General features: G+C 39.5%; 1 protein-coding gene across 1 annotated transcript in view; it reads left to right on the top strand.

Moving 5' to 3' along the window:
• OTOGL (otogelin like) overlaps positions 1-19093 on the top strand; it is a 96946-nt gene that overhangs the window by 65647 nt on the left and 12206 nt on the right. Inside the window, exons 37-53 of the mRNA XM_044455199.1 lie at positions 834-1011; positions 2753-2895; positions 3451-3474; positions 3581-3673; positions 4305-4494; positions 6525-6739; positions 7314-7455; positions 8628-8813; positions 9917-10129; positions 11911-12015; positions 12469-12576; positions 13119-13220; positions 14160-14264; positions 14363-14403; positions 15939-16002; positions 17286-17464; positions 18763-18867. Of these exons, the coding sequence (XP_044311134.1) occupies positions 834-1011; positions 2753-2895; positions 3451-3474; positions 3581-3673; positions 4305-4494; positions 6525-6739; positions 7314-7455; positions 8628-8813; positions 9917-10129; positions 11911-12015; positions 12469-12576; positions 13119-13220; positions 14160-14264; positions 14363-14403; positions 15939-16002; positions 17286-17464; positions 18763-18867 (2193 nt within the window). The remainder of the gene's footprint in view (positions 1-833; positions 1012-2752; positions 2896-3450; positions 3475-3580; positions 3674-4304; positions 4495-6524; positions 6740-7313; positions 7456-8627; positions 8814-9916; positions 10130-11910; positions 12016-12468; positions 12577-13118; positions 13221-14159; positions 14265-14362; positions 14404-15938; positions 16003-17285; positions 17465-18762; positions 18868-19093) is intronic.

The raw sequence follows: 19093 nt of genomic DNA, 5'->3' as shown, positions 1-19093 counted from the left end.
TTGTGGCATGGCAGCAGAAGAGACCACCCTATGGCCCTTGTTCCATACAAAGGATGCATGAAACTTCTGAGTTTGTCAACACATTGCACCCTTTTTTTCTTACTTATCAATTTTCTTTACTTCTTCATTTAAATAAACATCTCTTTTTATATTCAGTTTTCATGTATGTTGGATTCATGGTCAGCTAACTCTTTGTAAAAATAATCTCCAGAGCACTTCAAGTAGACACATTGGAATGAATTGAACTTAAGTTAGACTAAAACTGGTACAATCGTATGCTTCCTCTATATCTAGTAATCCTCAGAGACTTCAATTCTAATTCTAAACCAATCTGCCCTATACTCAAACTTGTTCTTTTGATTTATTTATTATTTCTGTTTGCAAGGAACTCAAAGCAGCTTATATGATTCCTTTTTCCTCTTCATTTTAGCAACATCCTTGTGGGGTAGGTTAAACTAAGAGCTTATTTTATTTATTATTTAAAACATTTCTATGCTGCCCCCATCGCAACAAAGCCTCAGGGCGGCTCACAACATAACATAGCTTATAACTGGTCAATGTCATCCAGTGAGTGTCAAGGCTTAATGGAGACTGGAACTGAGAACTTCTGAGTCCCAGTCTAAGGTACTAAGCCACAGTGACACTCACGGTATCATGAGATAACTGTTCACAGCTATATCCATTCAGACCACAATGATCACAGGCTGGTGTTTTCTGGTGTTGCTTTCAGAGCTAGTAGTGCCTGGTTTAGAAACTCATGGCAAATCTTTGTTCATGAAACAAAATCAGTTCAGATGTTAATGCCTCTGTTTTTTCCCACAATCATGGAGCAGCCAAGATATCTTGATCCAGTAGATGTGTGCAGTCAGTATGTGTGCATTAATATGGGATGGATGCTTTACAATCTCTCGAGGAACTGCCATAAGAACGTGGAAAAGCCTGACTGTGGTTTTCGTGGGATGCCAGTTCAGATTAACAGTGACAGCTGTTGTCCAGAATGGGAATGTCCTTGTAAGTTCTTGCATACATTTTATTATATTTTTAAACACAAAGGCCTACATATATAGTTTTCATTACAAAAATTACAGTCAGTTGATTATAATTTAGCATGATGAGGCTCAGGATTGAACTACAATCAATGAGAAATACTAACCAGAGGTGTTAATTGGAAACGAAATTGTAATATAGGCCAAAGTTTGTACCACTAGTACCAATCGAAACTGGATGTTCTACCAAAAGGATATGAAGGCAAGCTCTAAGGAAGATAGGAAGATGGGTGATAAATCAGGGGCTAGTTTGAAGGTGTAGCTGCCTCCTGCATCTTTTTGTATTGTTACTCTAGAATAGGCAGAGGGCTTCTGATTCAGACTGGGAGCTTGACGTGGGCATAAAGGAGAGCATTTAACTTTTCCATCCTACTAGAAGCCCGATTCAGATTGGGAGCGCTGTGACTAACCTAGAGTAGAAATGAAAAATAATGTCTGTTTTGACCCTTGGTCTGTGCAAAGGAGATTTTAAATCTGTGTATGGAAACTGCTCAAATGATACTGCATTCCTCTATGCACTTACCTGGGACTTAGGCCCACTGAACGGTCTTACTTCCCCTGCTTCACTGGCCATTCATACATTACCAGAAAAGAGGAAATACAGCAACCCACCCAAAAGCCAAAAGAAGGTATAGATTTGCATAAAATTCAAATGTATCAATGGATGTATATAAATGTAATTATAGAAGTAATTCCTATAATTGAAATAGAAATGCAATACCTCTCATCCTAGGAGGAAAGGCCATGACCAGGTGAACTGTGTGCCTGCTCACTCTGGTGTCCAGGGGCTAACTGCGGTGGGGTGAATCTGGTGCTCCAAATTCTCCTCTTTATGGTACTTGAAAGCCGTCTTGGCCTGGGCAGCCCTTCCACAGAGAGTGCTTGCAAATAGGAGACTGTCCTCGGCAAAGCAGGGCACATCAGCACCCTGCCCCCAAACATTTTCAAGGGAAAGTGGCAGAAAAGGAGCCTCTGAGTAGGTGGGCATTGCCATGGAGGCACTAACTCACCAGTGCTTTGAAGTACTGGTGGAAGAGAAGAAAGACACTTGATCTTTCAACACACAAAGGGCTGTTACTGGCAGTAACATATGGAAAAGTACTTTTCTACTTTCTAGAGAAACAGTCACATGTATGAAGCATAAAGTAAAGTATGCTGGATCGAATGAACCATATTGGAGAACCAGGGTTGCTTCTCAAGCCCTTAATGGTGAATTACATTTCTTTTTGAGCCTCGATCCCAAGTGCTGTGGGTTATAAAATCAGCCACGTGCATCCACTGCAGATTTGTAACTTCGGTAGATGGTACATGACTTGCTGCGAAGACCTTGGGGCAGTTGCATCACTTTGCAGAGTGCAGCCAGAGTAAACGAAAAGGAAATACCACTTTCATGTTTGAGGATACACTATGTGGCTACACATGTGCCTGCAAACTTCCTAATGTGTGAAATGGCTCTAAGAATTATTTAAGGTCACAGTCCTATACAACTAACTTGGAAGTAAGCCACATTTGAAACCAGTATGGCTTACTTCTGAGTAAATATCCAGTCCATCCTGTATAGTAGCAGTATGTGTTGCTGTTGAGCCATGGTCTTTCTGAGGTCTCAGTTAATGAACTTTCTGCACAGTTCAATATGTGGAATAATCCCTCTAGCATAAGAAACCCCCATTCAGTGGCAATCTCACTAACTGTCAGTTCTTTCCTAGGTCAATGCTCTGTGCTGTCTGAACTGAGCATTATTACATTTGATGGAAATAATGTAGCACTATATAAAGTCGCCTCATACATTTTAGTCAAGCTACCTACAGAAAGTATTGTGGCTCATATCGAAAAATGTCCCACTAATCAGGTAGGGGCTTTGTTGGTGCTGTGTGATATGGATGTTTTGGATTTACAACTGCAACGATCCTTTACAGTGCTTTAAAAAGGCAACACTAATATTTTTGTATTTGTAGACATGTAAGTTCTGTAGCAACAAATGATAAAACCAATTCTATATCAATTGTCTATTGTATAATTTGATAATGGAGTATCTTTAGAGCCAGGTAGTGTCACTGATCCTACATCAGCTAAACAATCCATAGAACTGCAATACTGCAAATGCTGACCTTTGAAGTAGTACCATCAGCACTGCAATTCTATGTATATCTACTGTGGAGTAAGCCCCACTGAGTTCAGTTGGGTTTATTCCCATGTATGTACGCAGAGGATTGCCACTTAAGAACTTTAGTGCCATCTGTACCATCTGCTTTATGACAATATTTGTATACATTCAGGCAGCATAAAGATGTTTTAAAAAAAGGAATTCTGTGTTGAATAATAACTACTAACATTTATAATAATAATGGAATCATGCCTTTTTATGCAACAGCAATTCTAATCCTCTTTCATAACTATTTTTCAGAGTGCCAATTCAATAAGAAAACTAGTGAGTATTTTTCTAAGTATAGCTTTAATACTTCTGTAAGCATCTGTTGGCTTCTCATATGTCCGTTGTTCATCTCACTTCTGTATTTTTGTCTTTTTGTTTCAAGGCTCCACCTGGAAGTGCTTCAGGTCTTTGTTTTAAGAAACTTAATGTAACAACATCTTCTTATAAAGTGCTGATCAATCGTTTAGCAAGAAAGGCAAGTTAAGAAAGTTTAGGTTCTGCTAAAAATATAGTTGAAGGGAAAGTCATAGCCAAACAGATATACTTGAAATCAGATTTCAGACAGTGGGCCAATTCTGAGGCTTGACTCCACCTACTGATCCAGAATTTGGGGTGAGGATCCTTAAGAACAGCATGGGAACCTGTTCTGGAAGCAACAAGGGGAAGGGGGAACCAGAAAAATTACCTCTCCCATTTTGATTTATGAAAGAGTTCTGGTGGATCCAAAGCATTGCTTCATTGTTCTCGCTGCTTTGGAAACCTAATACAGAAGAAAGTGTGATTTTTGAATTCAAGCCATATGTGGCTCAGAAGGGTTTTTTTTTTCGGGGGGGGGGGATTCATCTATCAATAAATCTGCTTTGTCATATAGTTTGAATATAAGTGTCCCCTTTCTACTCACGAAGGAGAGCTTTCCTGCAAGTAAATTTCATCTCTGAAATTTCTGCATAGAAGGGCATGTGTCAGCCTGCTTTTTTGAGGATTGCTAGAGTGGTCTTCTGCCAGTAGTTCATTATGTTGCAAAGAGTTCCACTTGCAACAGGCCTCACAAGCATGGTTCTGGAACTCCACTTTTCACTCCTATCATTGTTTGTGGATTATTTTAGGTAGTTGTGGATTCGGTGATTCAGCCTTTGCCTTTCTCAAAACATGGCTTATGTATTCAAGACACTGGTGCCATGTATATAATCAATACACCAGCTGGTGTCAACATTAAGTGGGCTCATGTTACAGGCATTATAGATATCCAGTACGGCTTCCATTCTAATGCATCTGCCAAGACTGAAGGACTTTGTGGTGAGAATCTAATCTATCATTTCTAATACTTTGTATTCTTATTTGGTCTTTTTAAAGTTAAGGTCTAATTTGCTATCTAGTGTCCTGCTAGGAGTAACAGTAAAATCTCACTTGTGATGTTCTGCTGTTCCTGTGCCCTCATTTATTCCAGATACAGGTCTCACTAGTAAAGCTTGCAACTTGTTTAACTGCAACTTCCAATGACGGCATTAACAGAAAAGACATTTCACTCTTGTGAACACAATAAAAGACCTAATTGCAGCTACCAGGGCAGGTCTGGTTCATTACAAGGAATGTTTAGATGAATGGTTGCTGTAAGCACTGCATTTAGGAGTGATGGGGATTTGTTCAGGATTAGATCATGCCACAGGCTGAGATTAGTTCCATAAGTTATTTCCCTGTGCTCAACTCCTTCCCTCTGAACGTTGAATGTTTTAGGTTGTGGTGTGCTAGAAAATGTCCTGCCAACCATTCGAACACTCCATTGCTCTCTTATACTAGAAGAAAGATGCATTGGTTTAATGCAGTCGGTAATAAATAAAAAGGCTAAACACAGTACTGGTGGGAAAAAACCTCATGTAACAACCAACAGAGCTTAAATGAAAATTAATTACCTACCATCCTATGTTAAGAAGTTGGCTGTAATTTTGTATAAGCAGCCGTGAAAGTTTCAGAACAAGTAATCCACAAATAGATTAGTAATCAAATTGAGCATAATGTCAGGAGGAGCCTGTTGAAAGAATATGCTGAATATCCAGTTTTTCTTACTTTAGTTTAAAGTAAGAAAAACTGGATATTCACCATATTCTAGAGGGACTAGAGGGTTTATAAACCTATACTTTTTGGTTTTGAAGCAGCCCCATACTGAGACAGGCCATCTTACTTATCCTCGGTAATCTGCTGTGACTACCTGCAGCAGGTGAGGGCTTTCCCATTTTATGCTACCTGGAGATGCCAGAGAAACCCTGGACCTTCTGCAATCCATGGAATGGCCCTACTGTTGAGTGATGTCCTCTCCATGGTTAAGTAATAATTCACCTTTGTGGCTATGGGAACAATAAAATGTTTCCTTAGAGTTCAGAGAGAGAATTGCCTTGGCAAGATCATTGTGCCTGGCACAATCTTGTGTCGTGTGTGCACATTCCAGCAAGATTTCCAGGCACACACAAGAAGCTGACCATTTTGACTGGACTGACAGCTCAGACTCTGAGAATGAGATGTATGGGGGGAGTTGACCGATCCCCACAGGACTGACAGCTTGGGCTCTGATAATGAGATGGTTGTTGAAATGGACTCAGATCCAGCTGCCAAGGCCCTGGGTACCCACCTGTGCCTACTAGGGAAGAGTTTAGTTCAAGGGCAGCCAAGGGGCCTGGTCAGCCCACCTGTGGGATGAAGAAGAGCAACAACATCCTGAGGCGGGGGGTTGGTTATAGATGGGGAGCCTATCAAAAGGAGAACTCCAGCCTCCTGAGGGGTGGTCCCAATAGTCTGTCATCACAGTCAGAGGGTGGCCCAATTGAGGTCCCAGAGGGAGCAACACAGGTGTATCTGTTTCCACAGTTTTCTTCCCCCCAGGGACAGGTGCAGAAGAATTCATAAGGAAAGCTTTGGGTGAAAGAGGCCAGAGAGGGTTCAGCATTTCACCTTGTGTATGCTCAGAGACTTACAAGTAAAATAAAGATGTTTGGCAAGAAGCACTGGTGAGTCCGTTACTGCTGGGAGGAATCATTCAACTCACAACAGCTTGTAACATTGCTAGAGCAGAGGCAAAATGATCTAGAATTTACTAATCCTTAGATAATTGCAATGTTAGGCAGAAGTTATGCTACAGATGCTTTAGAAACAGTACAAAGTTCATCCTTAAACTTTTCTTGTTACAGAGCAAGATGGTAGGACAATGTAAAGGCTGTCTGTTAAAAATGCTGTTTCTGCATTGCTCCCTAACATATTCAATGATATATATTTATTAGCATATACTTTATACATAACACATAACATGGTAACACACCATTGATATTAATGTTAAGGTATATGCAATGGCGATCCAGTAGATGACCTGAAAATGCAAAATCGGACAATAATTACTAATAAAGAAGAAATTGAGGCTTTTATTAAAAGTTGGGAAATTGAGAAATCTGTTGATGTGACAACAAGGAGGCTTGTAAGAAACTGTACTGAAGATAACTGCACATATTGTATGGAACTCCTGCATAGATGGGTTTTTGTCCCCTGTCACAAAAAAGTAAGTACAACATTGAGAAAGCTTACATCTAGAAGTTAAAGCTCACACACTGAAGGTATTATTCAGAATATCTTATATTACAGATAGAGTACATAATACAGCACTAATCATGCAACAGTTTTATCACCTAGGTGTTTGTTATCCATTGCTGTTATTGGTTATATTTTGTTTATATTTACTCCTGTTTGATAAAGTTGTATTTATATTGTATTTTAATCTTATTATTTTTATGGTTTTGCTTGTTATTGTTATTTATTTGCATTTGCATTTTTTAAATATTGCACTGTGAGCCACCCAGAGAGCCTCTGGCTATGTGGGGTGGCATACACATGCAATAAATAAATAAGCAAGCAAGCAAGCAAGCAAGCAAACAAGCTTTTTATGCTAAAAATGGAAAAATTTAGAAAAGAAATGAAGCAAATTGGATCTACTTTTGGATGGATCATGGTTATTAAAATGTCACTAATTACCTTTAAAATTTGTTCCATTCTGTCTCAGTAACAGTAGCAGAAAATCAACATGCACCATGATGTCTTCATTGAATCATTTAAATACACATCTATATTTTATCTAGGTTTCACCACAAGACTTTTGTGAGAAAATGTGGATCAACAATACTTATTTTTGGAATTATGAATGTGATGCTCTTTCTGCATATGTAGCATTGTGCAGTAAACATAACATTTGCATTAAATGGAGAACACCAGACTACTGTTGTAAGTATAGCACTGTCTTCTTCAGTCAGGCAATATTGTGTTTGTCAGTCTTACATTTAATATGCTAGATATCTGTGGTGCATGACATAGGCTATTAAGTTTAGAAAGGGAAGGGCCAAGATCAAATCATTGGATAGCTGAAGTTTACTGAGGAGCATTCCTGGATTGGTTGGTGAATGCAACCAATGTACATTACAACTAGTTAAATAAAAGATCTAAATCAGACTTACATCACACGACCTATAAAATAGAAAAGCGTTTTATTCACTGTTGACGACACTGATTATTGTTCCCTTACGCCATATAGCAGGGATAGGCAGAAGGAAGATCTCCAGATCTTTTGAACCTCAACATGGCCTGCATAGCCAATGGTTGGAAATACTGTCAACTAAGGTTCAGAACATCTGGAGGTCCTACTGCTTCCATAATGTGTACTTGGTGCTGCAGTACTTGGTGTCTTTTAGATGTTTTGTACCTTTAGCAAACCCAGCCAGCATGGACAGTGATCAGGAATCTGGGGAATTTTCATTCCAAACACCTGGAGTGTGCTTGGTTTGTGAAGGCTTCCACAGAGGCTAAAGAACCTTAATATAAATAGTCTTACTATAGAGTATAATGGGTCTATGTCTTGTTGCTCCTACTGCTTCTCCAGAAAACATGTATATAATGCTACCAGCATATGAGGTGCCATACAAGAATCAAAAGAGATACGGTGACTGGTCTGGTTCTTGCTGACTCTATTACTGAGCAATATGGGTGTACCTATGTGTATAGAGTGAGAGTAGTGATGGGAAATGGGGCTGCAAATGGCATTTGAGCAGCAAGATAGAAGGATTGTTCAGGGAGAGTTTTATTAAATTGGATCTGGGTGACTTAGATTAACATTTGTCTTCTGTACTAGCCAGACAAAACAGTTTTCTAATATTTGTGCCCCTCACTCACATCCTTTTTTATCATGCTCACATATTCTCCTCTGAAAACCATGTTTCCAAAATTACAGCCTTTGCAACTAAAGCTTCTTTTGAGTTACATCAAGAAGTATTAAGACATTACAAAATGGATCATTTTAGCTAAACTGTGCTGAGTAACTTAGAATACATTTCCTGTTGTCTCCTCCATTTTCAGGGAATATAAGAAAATGCGAATAATGTTTGTTCCCTCTGTATGTGTAGCACTCCGCTGTCCAAGTGGAAAAGAATACCAGCCTTGTGTGCAACCTTGTGCTGCCAAAACATGCCTAAATAAATGGTTTTATGAAGAATCCCCATGCTCCTATTTAAGAGAAGACTGTGTTTGCAAAAACGGGACCATTCTGCATAGAACAGACTCTGACCTCTGCATTCCAGAAGAAAAATGTGGTGAGTAAAGCTATAGCTATGTAAGCACATTTCTTCCCATTAGGACCAAACATGCTGGTCTTCTGATGAGGCAGAGGCATGGTTTCTGTCTTGGTTGTGTGTTTATCCAAGGAGTATTTCATTAATAGGCAGTCCACAGAACTTCTATTTATTGTATCTTCTGAGTGGCACAGTTAGCAAAGCTGTTTTCCATCTACAGATTTTAAAATTACCACTAGTGCAATCCTTTGCTTGCGTACACAGAAGTAAATCCCTTTGAGCCAAGTGGGGCTTACTCTCAATGAAATGTCCAGGTATTTTCAGCCTGTACTGTTTGAGAGCTTGCAAACAGTATTATGGAATTGCTGGAAATAATCCTTCAGTATACTGTCCATAATGGTATTTTGAAGGGGTGGCTCATAAGGATTTGAGAAGGTGAAACAGTATAAAAATAGCCTCTGAAGCCTAATTGAAGCTATCAAAATGCTACTCCATGTAATTATTGTTACAATCCCTTTGCTGCCTTTCAGAATAGATGCTGTGAATTCTCACACTTCTTTTCTCCGATTTCTTCCTTTCTCCAGTGCTTGTCTTAGGTCAGGTGTTTGCTTGCGTGTAACAGTCAGTCATGCTTTGTAAAAGAAGCAAGGGTAGGTCATAGACTACCTACACTAGAGGACTTTCATTAATGTTCTTGACTGTCCCTGGAGAAATAAAATGCAAGTTATATTTCTTAAAGGGTATCTCTGCGTAACTATAAGATACCCAGTTTCTTCCAAGATGTATTTCACTGCTGGGAACAGCTTGCTGAACTAGATACACTCAAACTGAATCAGCAAGGCAATTCTTAATTCTCACAGTGTTTCCCCTTCAGTGCAAGGCAAATGGGCAATATAAACTCCTATGTGTACAAGTTCTTAGTCAGGAAGGCAGGTTGTTATTGTTTGGACATGGAGTTTATAGTTTTCAAAGAAGCTCCAAAGGTATACTCAGAAAAATGCTAAGCTTTTAAATAGAAGCTGCATAGATCAGTTCCTTGATGTTTTGAAACAAGTATGGTTTGTATTAATGCAGGATATTTTTTCTGGATATCAGAGGGATGTTATGATGTATTTCTTTTATAGCCTGTACTGATAATGAAGGGCATCCCCGTTCTGCTGGAGAGGTTTGGAATGGCTCCAGTAAAGGATGCTGCATGTACAAGTGCTTGGAAAATGGAAGCATTATTGCTGTAGAACCTGAATGTAAGCAAGAGCCACCTCCAAAATGTGAGCAGGAGGGTGAAGTGATTATTAATGTAATTGAAGAACAAACTTGCTGTCCAAAGAAAGTCTGTGGTAGGTAACTGTTGGTTGATTTACATTTATCTGGGTGCAAGTCACAATGAAAATAATATATTTGGCATATTGCTTCTGTTAAAGAGAACAACATTTCTCATTGGTAAAGTATGAAGAAATATGACCCTGTGATGGTTTTGACCCCTGCTGTGAGAATGAGTGGTGACAAGTCTCTTTTCTGAGCTGTGACAGAACTGTCCAGTCCCCACCCAACTAAGCAGTAGGTGGGAAGGGATCAAATTATCATCTGGGCACATAGGTCATTAGTGCTCCAAGTTTCCTTATTATTTCACCACCCCCGCTCTGCACTTAAGGAATTAAGGACAATAAAGAAGCGAACCAAAGGGTCTGCTTAAAGTCCTTTCCTCAGAGGCATTATGGATTCTGAAAAGGGAGATTTGTGGAAATGGGCTGGTCCCCTAGACTATTAGGATGAAAAGAACCCACGAAGGAGGATCCCAGAGGTACCTGGGTGAACAATTTGACCTCTTATCTTTTAGCTGGTGTAGAGCTGCTAGTAATAGGAAAACCTCTTCGCATCTTCATGATTCTCCACTGCAGTCTCAAGGTTCTCTGGGTGAATTTGCTCATCACAAAAAACCATGCTGAGAATAGGCCACTCTGGTTCTTTATCCTGCCAGGGTTTGTTTCCTCCCCTTTGTTCTCAGCACATATCCTGCAGACCTGTGCAGTATAATGCTTCTCATAATCTCATCCCTGCATCTTTTTGTCCTCTTCCTTCCTTGTCCTCATCTCATATCCCCTTCTTCCTTTCCTACCTCTTGATTTCTCCACTTTGGCACTTACCCTGACAGTGATCTCCTTTATTATTATTTTTTCCCTGTGGTACTTGCACAAGTCCACTGATTTCAATGACTGCTCCAGTGCATTTTTAAAATGTGCATGCTTCCTTAGTTGCTTTCTAAATTGACCCATCTGAAACGGACTTGGCAGATTCCTCCATTAACGACTCATTTGTGAACAAGGGGGAATAAATAATAAATACTTTTCAAAGGTTTCTATCATGTTCAGGAATCTGTTTGAGGTCACTTCTTAATAATCAGCAGAGATTACAGACGAAGGAGACAGGAGAGAGGAAACAGGCCACCAGTGAGAGTGCAAGGAATATTGTGTTTTGTGCTGCTCTCACCAAGCAGTTCTACAGCCTTCTCTGGCAAGCCAACATGACAAGCCACACTGGGAGTGAAAAGCTTCACGACAAAGCCATGGATTGCCCAAGTGGCTTGTCAGTGGCTAATGAGTCATGCCAGGATTATGGAGTTCCCAGGCCAAGACAAGCCATGAGGAACAAACATTGCTCATAACCCACCACGGGTTAATTATCTCATATGATCCAGTGTTTTCTTCCATTTTGAGGTGAATTGCAGTAGCGCTCCATGTATTATCTCAAGCCTATTTCTATAAATGACAGAAAAGAAAAATTGGACTCGTAGACTAGTAATGATGTCAACAAAATTTGTTCACTTCCTATCTTTTTATTTTGTATAAATTTAAAATGCTACAAAATCTAAAACGATTGAATGTACCAATAAATAATAAAGCAAGATATATGAGACATAACTAATCTTAAGTTCATTTTTATTTGAAACATTTTTGTAATGGAAATGGATTGCAAAAAGAAATGTGGGTCTAGTGTTTTTATCTTCAAATTAAATGCACTTGCCTGGAGTAAAGAAAAAAATTTCTGTCAACTTCATATGTATCATAAAGCTAGATTAGCACTATACTGATAGATTTGGTCTATATATTTTTATTTTTAGAATGTAACATGACTGCATGTGACTCTGTTACTCCAACATGTAAAACTACTGAGAAGTTGGTAGTGAGATACAGTCTTTTGTCCTGCTGCCCTCAGTACCAATGTGGTAAGTGATTAATTGTAATAATTAGATTAAGAAGACATTGTTCATTCAGATAGGTATAGAACCTTTGAGCACTTAAAACAGGGTGCCAAAGTATGTCTACTGGGCTGCATTTAGCTCAACAAGATGTTCCTAGTGAACCACCAAATATTCTCTTATCTCTGCATCTGCCATGGTGGAAGAGATCATGGCAGTCCTACCCAGAGTTTTCCTCCTAGTGCCACCATTCCTTGTCTTTAATATCTGCTGCTCAGAGCTGAAACATGGATTTCCTTTGAAGCATTAGGAAGAGACCATGTGTGTGTGCGTGTGTTTCTGAGAGAAAGAATGTGGGTAAGTGTGCATGCATACACATGTGTGGCTGCTGGTGTGGTCCAAGGTGATCCTGGACCTGTTTTTAAACAATGAAATAATTAGCTGCAATTTACTAGAAAGAATGCTTTGGTTTTTATTCAGATTGCAATCCATCAGCATGCCCCAACACATCCCGTCCTGAATGCAGAGAAGACCAGTTTATTGTTGAAGCAAAACAGGAGGACCCATGCTGTTTCTCTTACTTGTGTGGTATGGAACTGCTCCCATGTTGGTAACTCTGTGGGCAAGCAGAAGATTCTTACATTTTACTCTTTAAAAACTTAGTTGCACAATGTCACCAACTGTTAAAGGGAAACACACTTTTTAATGACTGGGTTTCTTCTTCATATATGAATAACTGGCAAGGGACTGGAAGCTTCCTTTCCACCTTGCTTTTGGAAATCTGGCTATATAAACATGTCTGCACCACTTCCAGCAGACAGCATCAGGCTCATACGGTGTCAGGCAGCTTTTGCCTTTCAGCTTAAAAAGGCATGCCTTGGCTCTGAGAAGAGGCCAAAATGTAGTTGGCACCTGGTCTTGGTATCCTTAGGCTGTTCCTGGGGAACCTATGCAGCACTGTAGCACTGCATCTCAATTTACGCCCTGGAGTAATTCCATAGTGCAGTAGCCTTCAAATATCAGCTTGTTTTTACAGTAATATATAAGCACAAACATCACAGAGCTAGCATGAAATTAATTTAATAGATTTTAACTTGACATCTTGACATTTAATTTATTTTCTCTTGCAGTTTGTGAATCCTGCATTGAGCCTATTCCAGTATGTAATGAAGGGGAAATTCTCACTGTAGATCTCAGCACCACACATTACTGTTGCCCTCATTACCACTGCAGTAAGCTTTGCTTTGTTGCTAAATGTTGGAGCAGATTAAAATTAAGCCACTGGTTTTAATTCTTGTATCACTGAGTGACTATTGAAGTTGCCCTGCAGTGGGATCAAACTGGTACCCATTTCCTTTACTTCTGTCCTGAGAATGTGTATTAGGAAAGAGGCAGAAAAATGACCACATATAGCACTATGCAGTATCCAACAGGCTAAACATGGATGGGTTGCATGTACCAGCCCAAGTTTTCCATGTCGAACAGGAAAGTCATGTGGGCACCCATCACAGGGAAAACTACTAATACATTCTGCTAAAGTCAGTTACAATTTCTATTTAGAACCTCCCACTCAAATAGGAATGATCAAATGCTAGTCATATGTCTCGTGTTCCTATCTCTAAATAAGTAAAAGTCATCAGTTCAATTTATATGGTCTCCTTTCCCCCAAGATACCAGGATAATGTTTTATTTTCACACTAACCCAGTTTGGTTTCACCGTTTTGGCTGAATAGCTTATGCTAGGTCACTGAGGAAATTGCAGTAGTGGCTGAATGATTGATTTATCTGAATCTAGCTTTATAACATCCGGAGCCCATACTCTAGATACTTCATCGTATTCTGAGCATACTTGAGAACTCATAGCAAGCATAGCCAGACTTAAAGAACCATGTGCCTAGTGGAGCTTTGGGTTTTAGTTCTGTAAACAATCCCCTTTCATGCTGCATAGCATAATGAAGTTGGCCCTGGGAGAAAGTGTCTTTCAAAAATGGTTGCATTCTGACAAAGGATGTCCAAATGGAAATGTCCTTACATGTTCCTGAAATAGCTCGTTAGCTCTTGAGCCATTAAAGAAATAACAATTGAAATACTGAAAAGGCATGTCTGTTTGAGTAATTTTCCTGTGGAACTGTGGAAATCTTCTTTTCACTCTATTATTTCTCTTTCTGCAGTCTGTGATGAGAATCTCTGTCACTTGCCTCTTCTGAATTGTTCTACTGATATGAAACTGGTGAAGAAAAGAATATTTGGACAGTGCTGTCCAGACTGGAACTGTGGTATCTGCATTGCCTTTTCTTTTAATGACTTGAATTACCATCTTATGGCCTCTTTTTGCCACTGTTGGGGTTGTATTCATCTTTCTCTCTCTCCTCAGAATGTAACTGTGAAAATGATACTGTACCAGCTTGCAAAGTGGTAAGAAATGTTGTTTTGAATATAATTTAGCAACAGTTGTAAAATCTGTACCCCCATCCTCTGTTGTGGTTTTCTTTTATGCTGTCATTTCTGCTGCTGTAGGATATGTGATCGTGTCAATAATGGAGCTCTGGAGGGTGCACTGAATTCGGCAGAACCAGCAACCACTTTTTAGAGCAAGCTGGAAGCAGTATTGTGGAAGGACTTGCCAGGGAAGCAATTGTGTGGAAAGGGCTGTCCATCCACAATGCCAAGCAGGCAAATGGGAGGAAAAGCTCTCCAAAGCAGCTGTTACTGAAGTTGTTAAATTCATACTGAAGAAAGGGGATGCTAACAGTAATCATTAAAACACCGGGCTTTAAATTGTTATTCATGACATAATTTCACTTGCAGTAAACCTTCAATTTTAAGAACATTTTTCTTATCTGTTAAGAATGTAGACTTGTTCTGAAATGTATATACACTTCCAAAAGTATGAAAATGTGCTGACTTTGTAATATATGAGCTTTCAAACTGACTGCTTTTATCCATTTTTCTAGCTTGGCTTTAAACAAATAGTTTCTGCGATCTGGAAAATGCCCCATCTATCACTATGATAAAAGGTTTATTTGTCTGTCATGCCCTTTCCCAGTGATGTAAAAAGTGTAGTGCTTTGCACGGTGTGGTAGATACTTCATCATGTCTGTGATATTCAAGTTAATACTGAAATCATGAAGGTATGAGGACAACAGACAAACACCCCATGAAGCATTTTTCTCCCTAGCTTTTAGAATCAGCAGAGCTGGAATATCTTTTTATTCCCAGGCGGGGAGAGACTCGCTTGTGGGGCTTTCTGCCTGAAGTGGCAAAAAACTGGGCTGGTGCTGGATACAAGGCACCTTGGCCTGCCGTGGAAGGGGGGCCCTGTTTGCTGCTCTGTCTGAGACAACAAAAGTATTTGGTCCAGGCTAGGCAATTGCAAAGGATCAGTCTCACACCAACATCCCCCTGCCTCCTTTGAGTCTGCAGCAGCGAAACACATGAACCTGCCTTATACCGACCATTTGTCCGTCTAGCACAATGGTATCAACACCAAGTGACAATGGCTGTTTAGGGTTTCAGGCTGGTGTTTTTCCAGCACTACTGGGAGATGCCGTGGATTGAACTTGTGCAAAGCAGGGACTCTACCACTGAGAGTCCCTGAGCTTGCCTTGCCTTACCTTCTCCTACTAGGCTGTCATTCAGTTTGGCCCTGGACAGAGAGAAAAAGCAAATGATCGCTGTTAGAGTGGAAAAAAGCAGGGCAGCAGCTCACTGGGGGCACCTTATCTAAGGACTCTCCAACTCCTGGCTATACTCCACAACAGATGTACACGCTGATGGTGGTGGTGAGGATGGATATGAGATGCAAAATGAGTTTGCTCCACTTAAAAATGTTAAAGTATAACATTTTGGTAGTTTACTTGTGGTTGAGATTTCTCTTCCTTACAGATGAAATTACATATTAGAGATCGGACATACATGAATATTGAAATATTATTTTTTTAATATTCAAGGGAGAAGTTCAGAGGTTAGATGCTAACGTTTCCAGCCCATGTGGATGCCCACAGTACACTTGTGGTATCTATTAACTCTCTCTCTCTCTCTCTCTCTCTCTCTCTCTCTCTCTCTCTCTCTCTCTCTCTGTGTGTGTGTGTGTGTGTGTGTGTGTGTGTGTTCTCTTTTCAGTATTATTCCTATTTGTTTTAAATGAATACTTAGTTCTGTTTGGGAACAAATCCTCTGCTCTGTATACTCTAACAATTATCAGTGAGTTCTTGGCTTCTGAAACATCAGAAGAAAGCAGACGTTTCTTGGAACAAAAACATTTTATATTAATTTGTCTTCCATCTCCATCTATGTTAAGTTTACATGTCTATATTACACATTTAGATAGATCATATTCTTAAACTAGTTTCTGTAAACTGAGCCCAAATTGCAAGAAGTAAATAATGAAGAAAATTTGAAATAAAATTAGGGTTTTTTAAAGTGTGGAAATGCAGCTACTGATATGGCATGAAAAGCATAGCTGGTTTTGCCAAGAAGCTCCATCTTTAACTAAAAATACAAAGCAGAGACATATTGGATGTGTAGGTGAAACTGTAGCCTGATATTGCACATCTTAGAATGACTGCATTCCAGTGGATTTAGGCATGGTTAACTGTATGTATAATTCTTTCAGTGCATGTTTATAAACTAGGGAATGGAGCTGGACACATATGGGTTGGAATAGCCTTAGTCTTGTTCAGTGAAGCAAACTTTCACAGCTGTCAGACTCATTGTGCGCATCCTACCTGAGTGCAGCCATGCCTGTTGGTACCAGAGGCATAACCTTTGCCATGAGATGCTGCTGTACGTAGCCAACTGAGGGAGTGGGTCTGTTGAATCTGTTCCCTGATGGAGTCCCCCCACCAGGGACAAAGATGTCAGACATAAACTTGTCTCCCTCAGTCTACCCATCTCCTTTGGAATCAAACTGAATGAACTGCTTTACTGGTTAGGGATGTTGTCCCTTGTGGTTGAATATGTTATTGCAGTCTTCAACCACATGGAAAGATTTACATTAAAGTAATTGCTATATTTTGGAAACAAAATAACTCTGATATTCACATCTTTAGGGCCTGCTTAGTATGCATATCAAGTTTTAGAAGTCTAGATTTTGTGGCCTCAGTGCTGTTGTGCAGATGGGTGGGGAGACTGACAGACACACTTCTTGTATTATACACCCATTGTGTGCATGTGTACATTATGTTGTGGGTTAATGCAGTGTAGAAAGTTTCTTCAGATTTAAAACACAGATTATTTTAGTGTGTTAGATTATTAGTAACATTTTTTTCATTTCTCTTTATTTATTTTTACATTAGAAAAGGATAATGTCTGTGTATTCCAAGAAGTAACTGTACTGAATCCTGGTCAGTTTGTGATTCAGTATTTGGATGGAGATTGCTGTTACACAGCAAAGTGTTCACAAGAAAGAGACTCCAGCACAGGATTCCATGTCATGGATCTGATAGTGGTAAACTGTTCCCAAAAATGTGAAGCTGTAAGTAATTCTAAAATATAGAAGTGAAGCTGTTAGTGAGTGTGTTTGTGTGTGTGTGTATATATGGGTAGAGTTGTCCTTGAAATCCACCTAGACACTACTAAGGCAATGAGTGTAATGTTTTGCTTCGTAGTAAATGTATCTATTTATTGCTTGAGGGACTTAGAATACTGGACTGGATTCAAAGAATGTTCCTTTCCTCTTGCCTTCCATCAAAAAAAGTAGACTTTGGACTGTCTGAAATCCTGGAGAGCCACTGCTAGTGAGGATAGAGGGGTCACTGACTGTTTTGGTCTCAGTCAACCCACTGGGAATTTTGGTGGCTGCCAGCATACACATGGCTGCTCAGAAAACATCCGTATGTTGAACTAGGCGGACTAGTGTTTCTACTTGACCTTCCCATGTTCCTTTGGTAATATTATGCTTATCCCTTTGCCTCATTGTAACTGAGCAGAATGCTTTCTAGATTCTTGTGTGAATTTTTATAACTCATCCTTTTTTTCTGTTTTACCAGTACAGTATCACCATTTCTACATGTTTTAATTCTCTTAGGAAGATGAGGCAGAGCTATTCCATCTTTTAGAAAGGAAGGTGAAAGCAGTAACTACTTTCAGACATAGCACTTAAATTACAAAAATAAAGCTAGCCACCCACAGACCCACAGCCTCTGTCCCCCGTCTGTTCCTCCAGTGTAATTACAAGGGGATCAAAAATTTCTGCTTCTGTTTTAGATTAACCACAGTGTAAACATATTGTCCAAACTCTACTATATGATTAATCTTAAGTATGGTTAGTGAAAATGGTTGCTAACCATTTATGAAGCATTAGCTTCATAAACCATGGTTTTAAGATGGCTTGATAGTTAATGTTATCTAGATTCAGGCAACAAGGCAAACTGGTTAATACAAATGGAAACAAAAATTTCTTTACTGCTCAACTATGCTGGAAGTAGAGTGGGGAGGGTTGCTGCTGCCTGTTCTCATAAAACTGAATTTTGCTTATGTGTTATCTCTGAATCAGCCCAATAAGAGTGTGACTGGCATAAGAAAGCCTTTCCTTTTTATAGGTTGCAGGGGCTGATGGAAGTAAGCTTCCTACAGGGTGACAGCAGACTGCCTCACTCACAGCAGTGGCCAGGGGACAGTGCCAAAAGAAACTCACAGAAAACCATATTGTTGGCATGTTGCCATTACAGGAATTAGTGGCAAATCCATCACTTGATCATAGCAGTTTTATCTATTTGAAAACAATGCTGCCAGTATGGATATATTTTTAAAGCTGTTGTCTCTTCTTAACAGCATCAAGTATACATTCCTTCTCTTAGTCAGCATTCTTGTTGTGGATCCTGCATAAATGTGTCATGTACTTTCCATACTGGTAATGGAACCATCATCATATATGAAGTAAGTTCCTCTGAAACAACTGCAGAAAATAAACAGGATTTTGATCACACAAACCTTGTTTATAGCATCTTTAGATCCTGTATGTTGCTTCTTATATTCATTCGGATCTTAAGGTGACCTAAGCTGTTTTATATATTCAATAAGCCTTTATCCAAAGGGGTATTATTGGAGGCCAGAAAACATTGGGCCACCTATACACATTTAAGTTGAATCCATTGATCATGAG

The sequence above is a fragment of the Varanus komodoensis genome, unplaced genomic scaffold (genome assembly GCF_004798865.1).
Source record: "Varanus komodoensis strain SLA01 unplaced genomic scaffold, ASM479886v1 scaffold8, whole genome shotgun sequence".
In the NCBI taxonomy this organism is placed as follows: Eukaryota; Metazoa; Chordata; class Lepidosauria; order Squamata; family Varanidae; genus Varanus; species Varanus komodoensis.
This window is presented reverse-complemented; position numbering and strand designations above follow the sequence as displayed.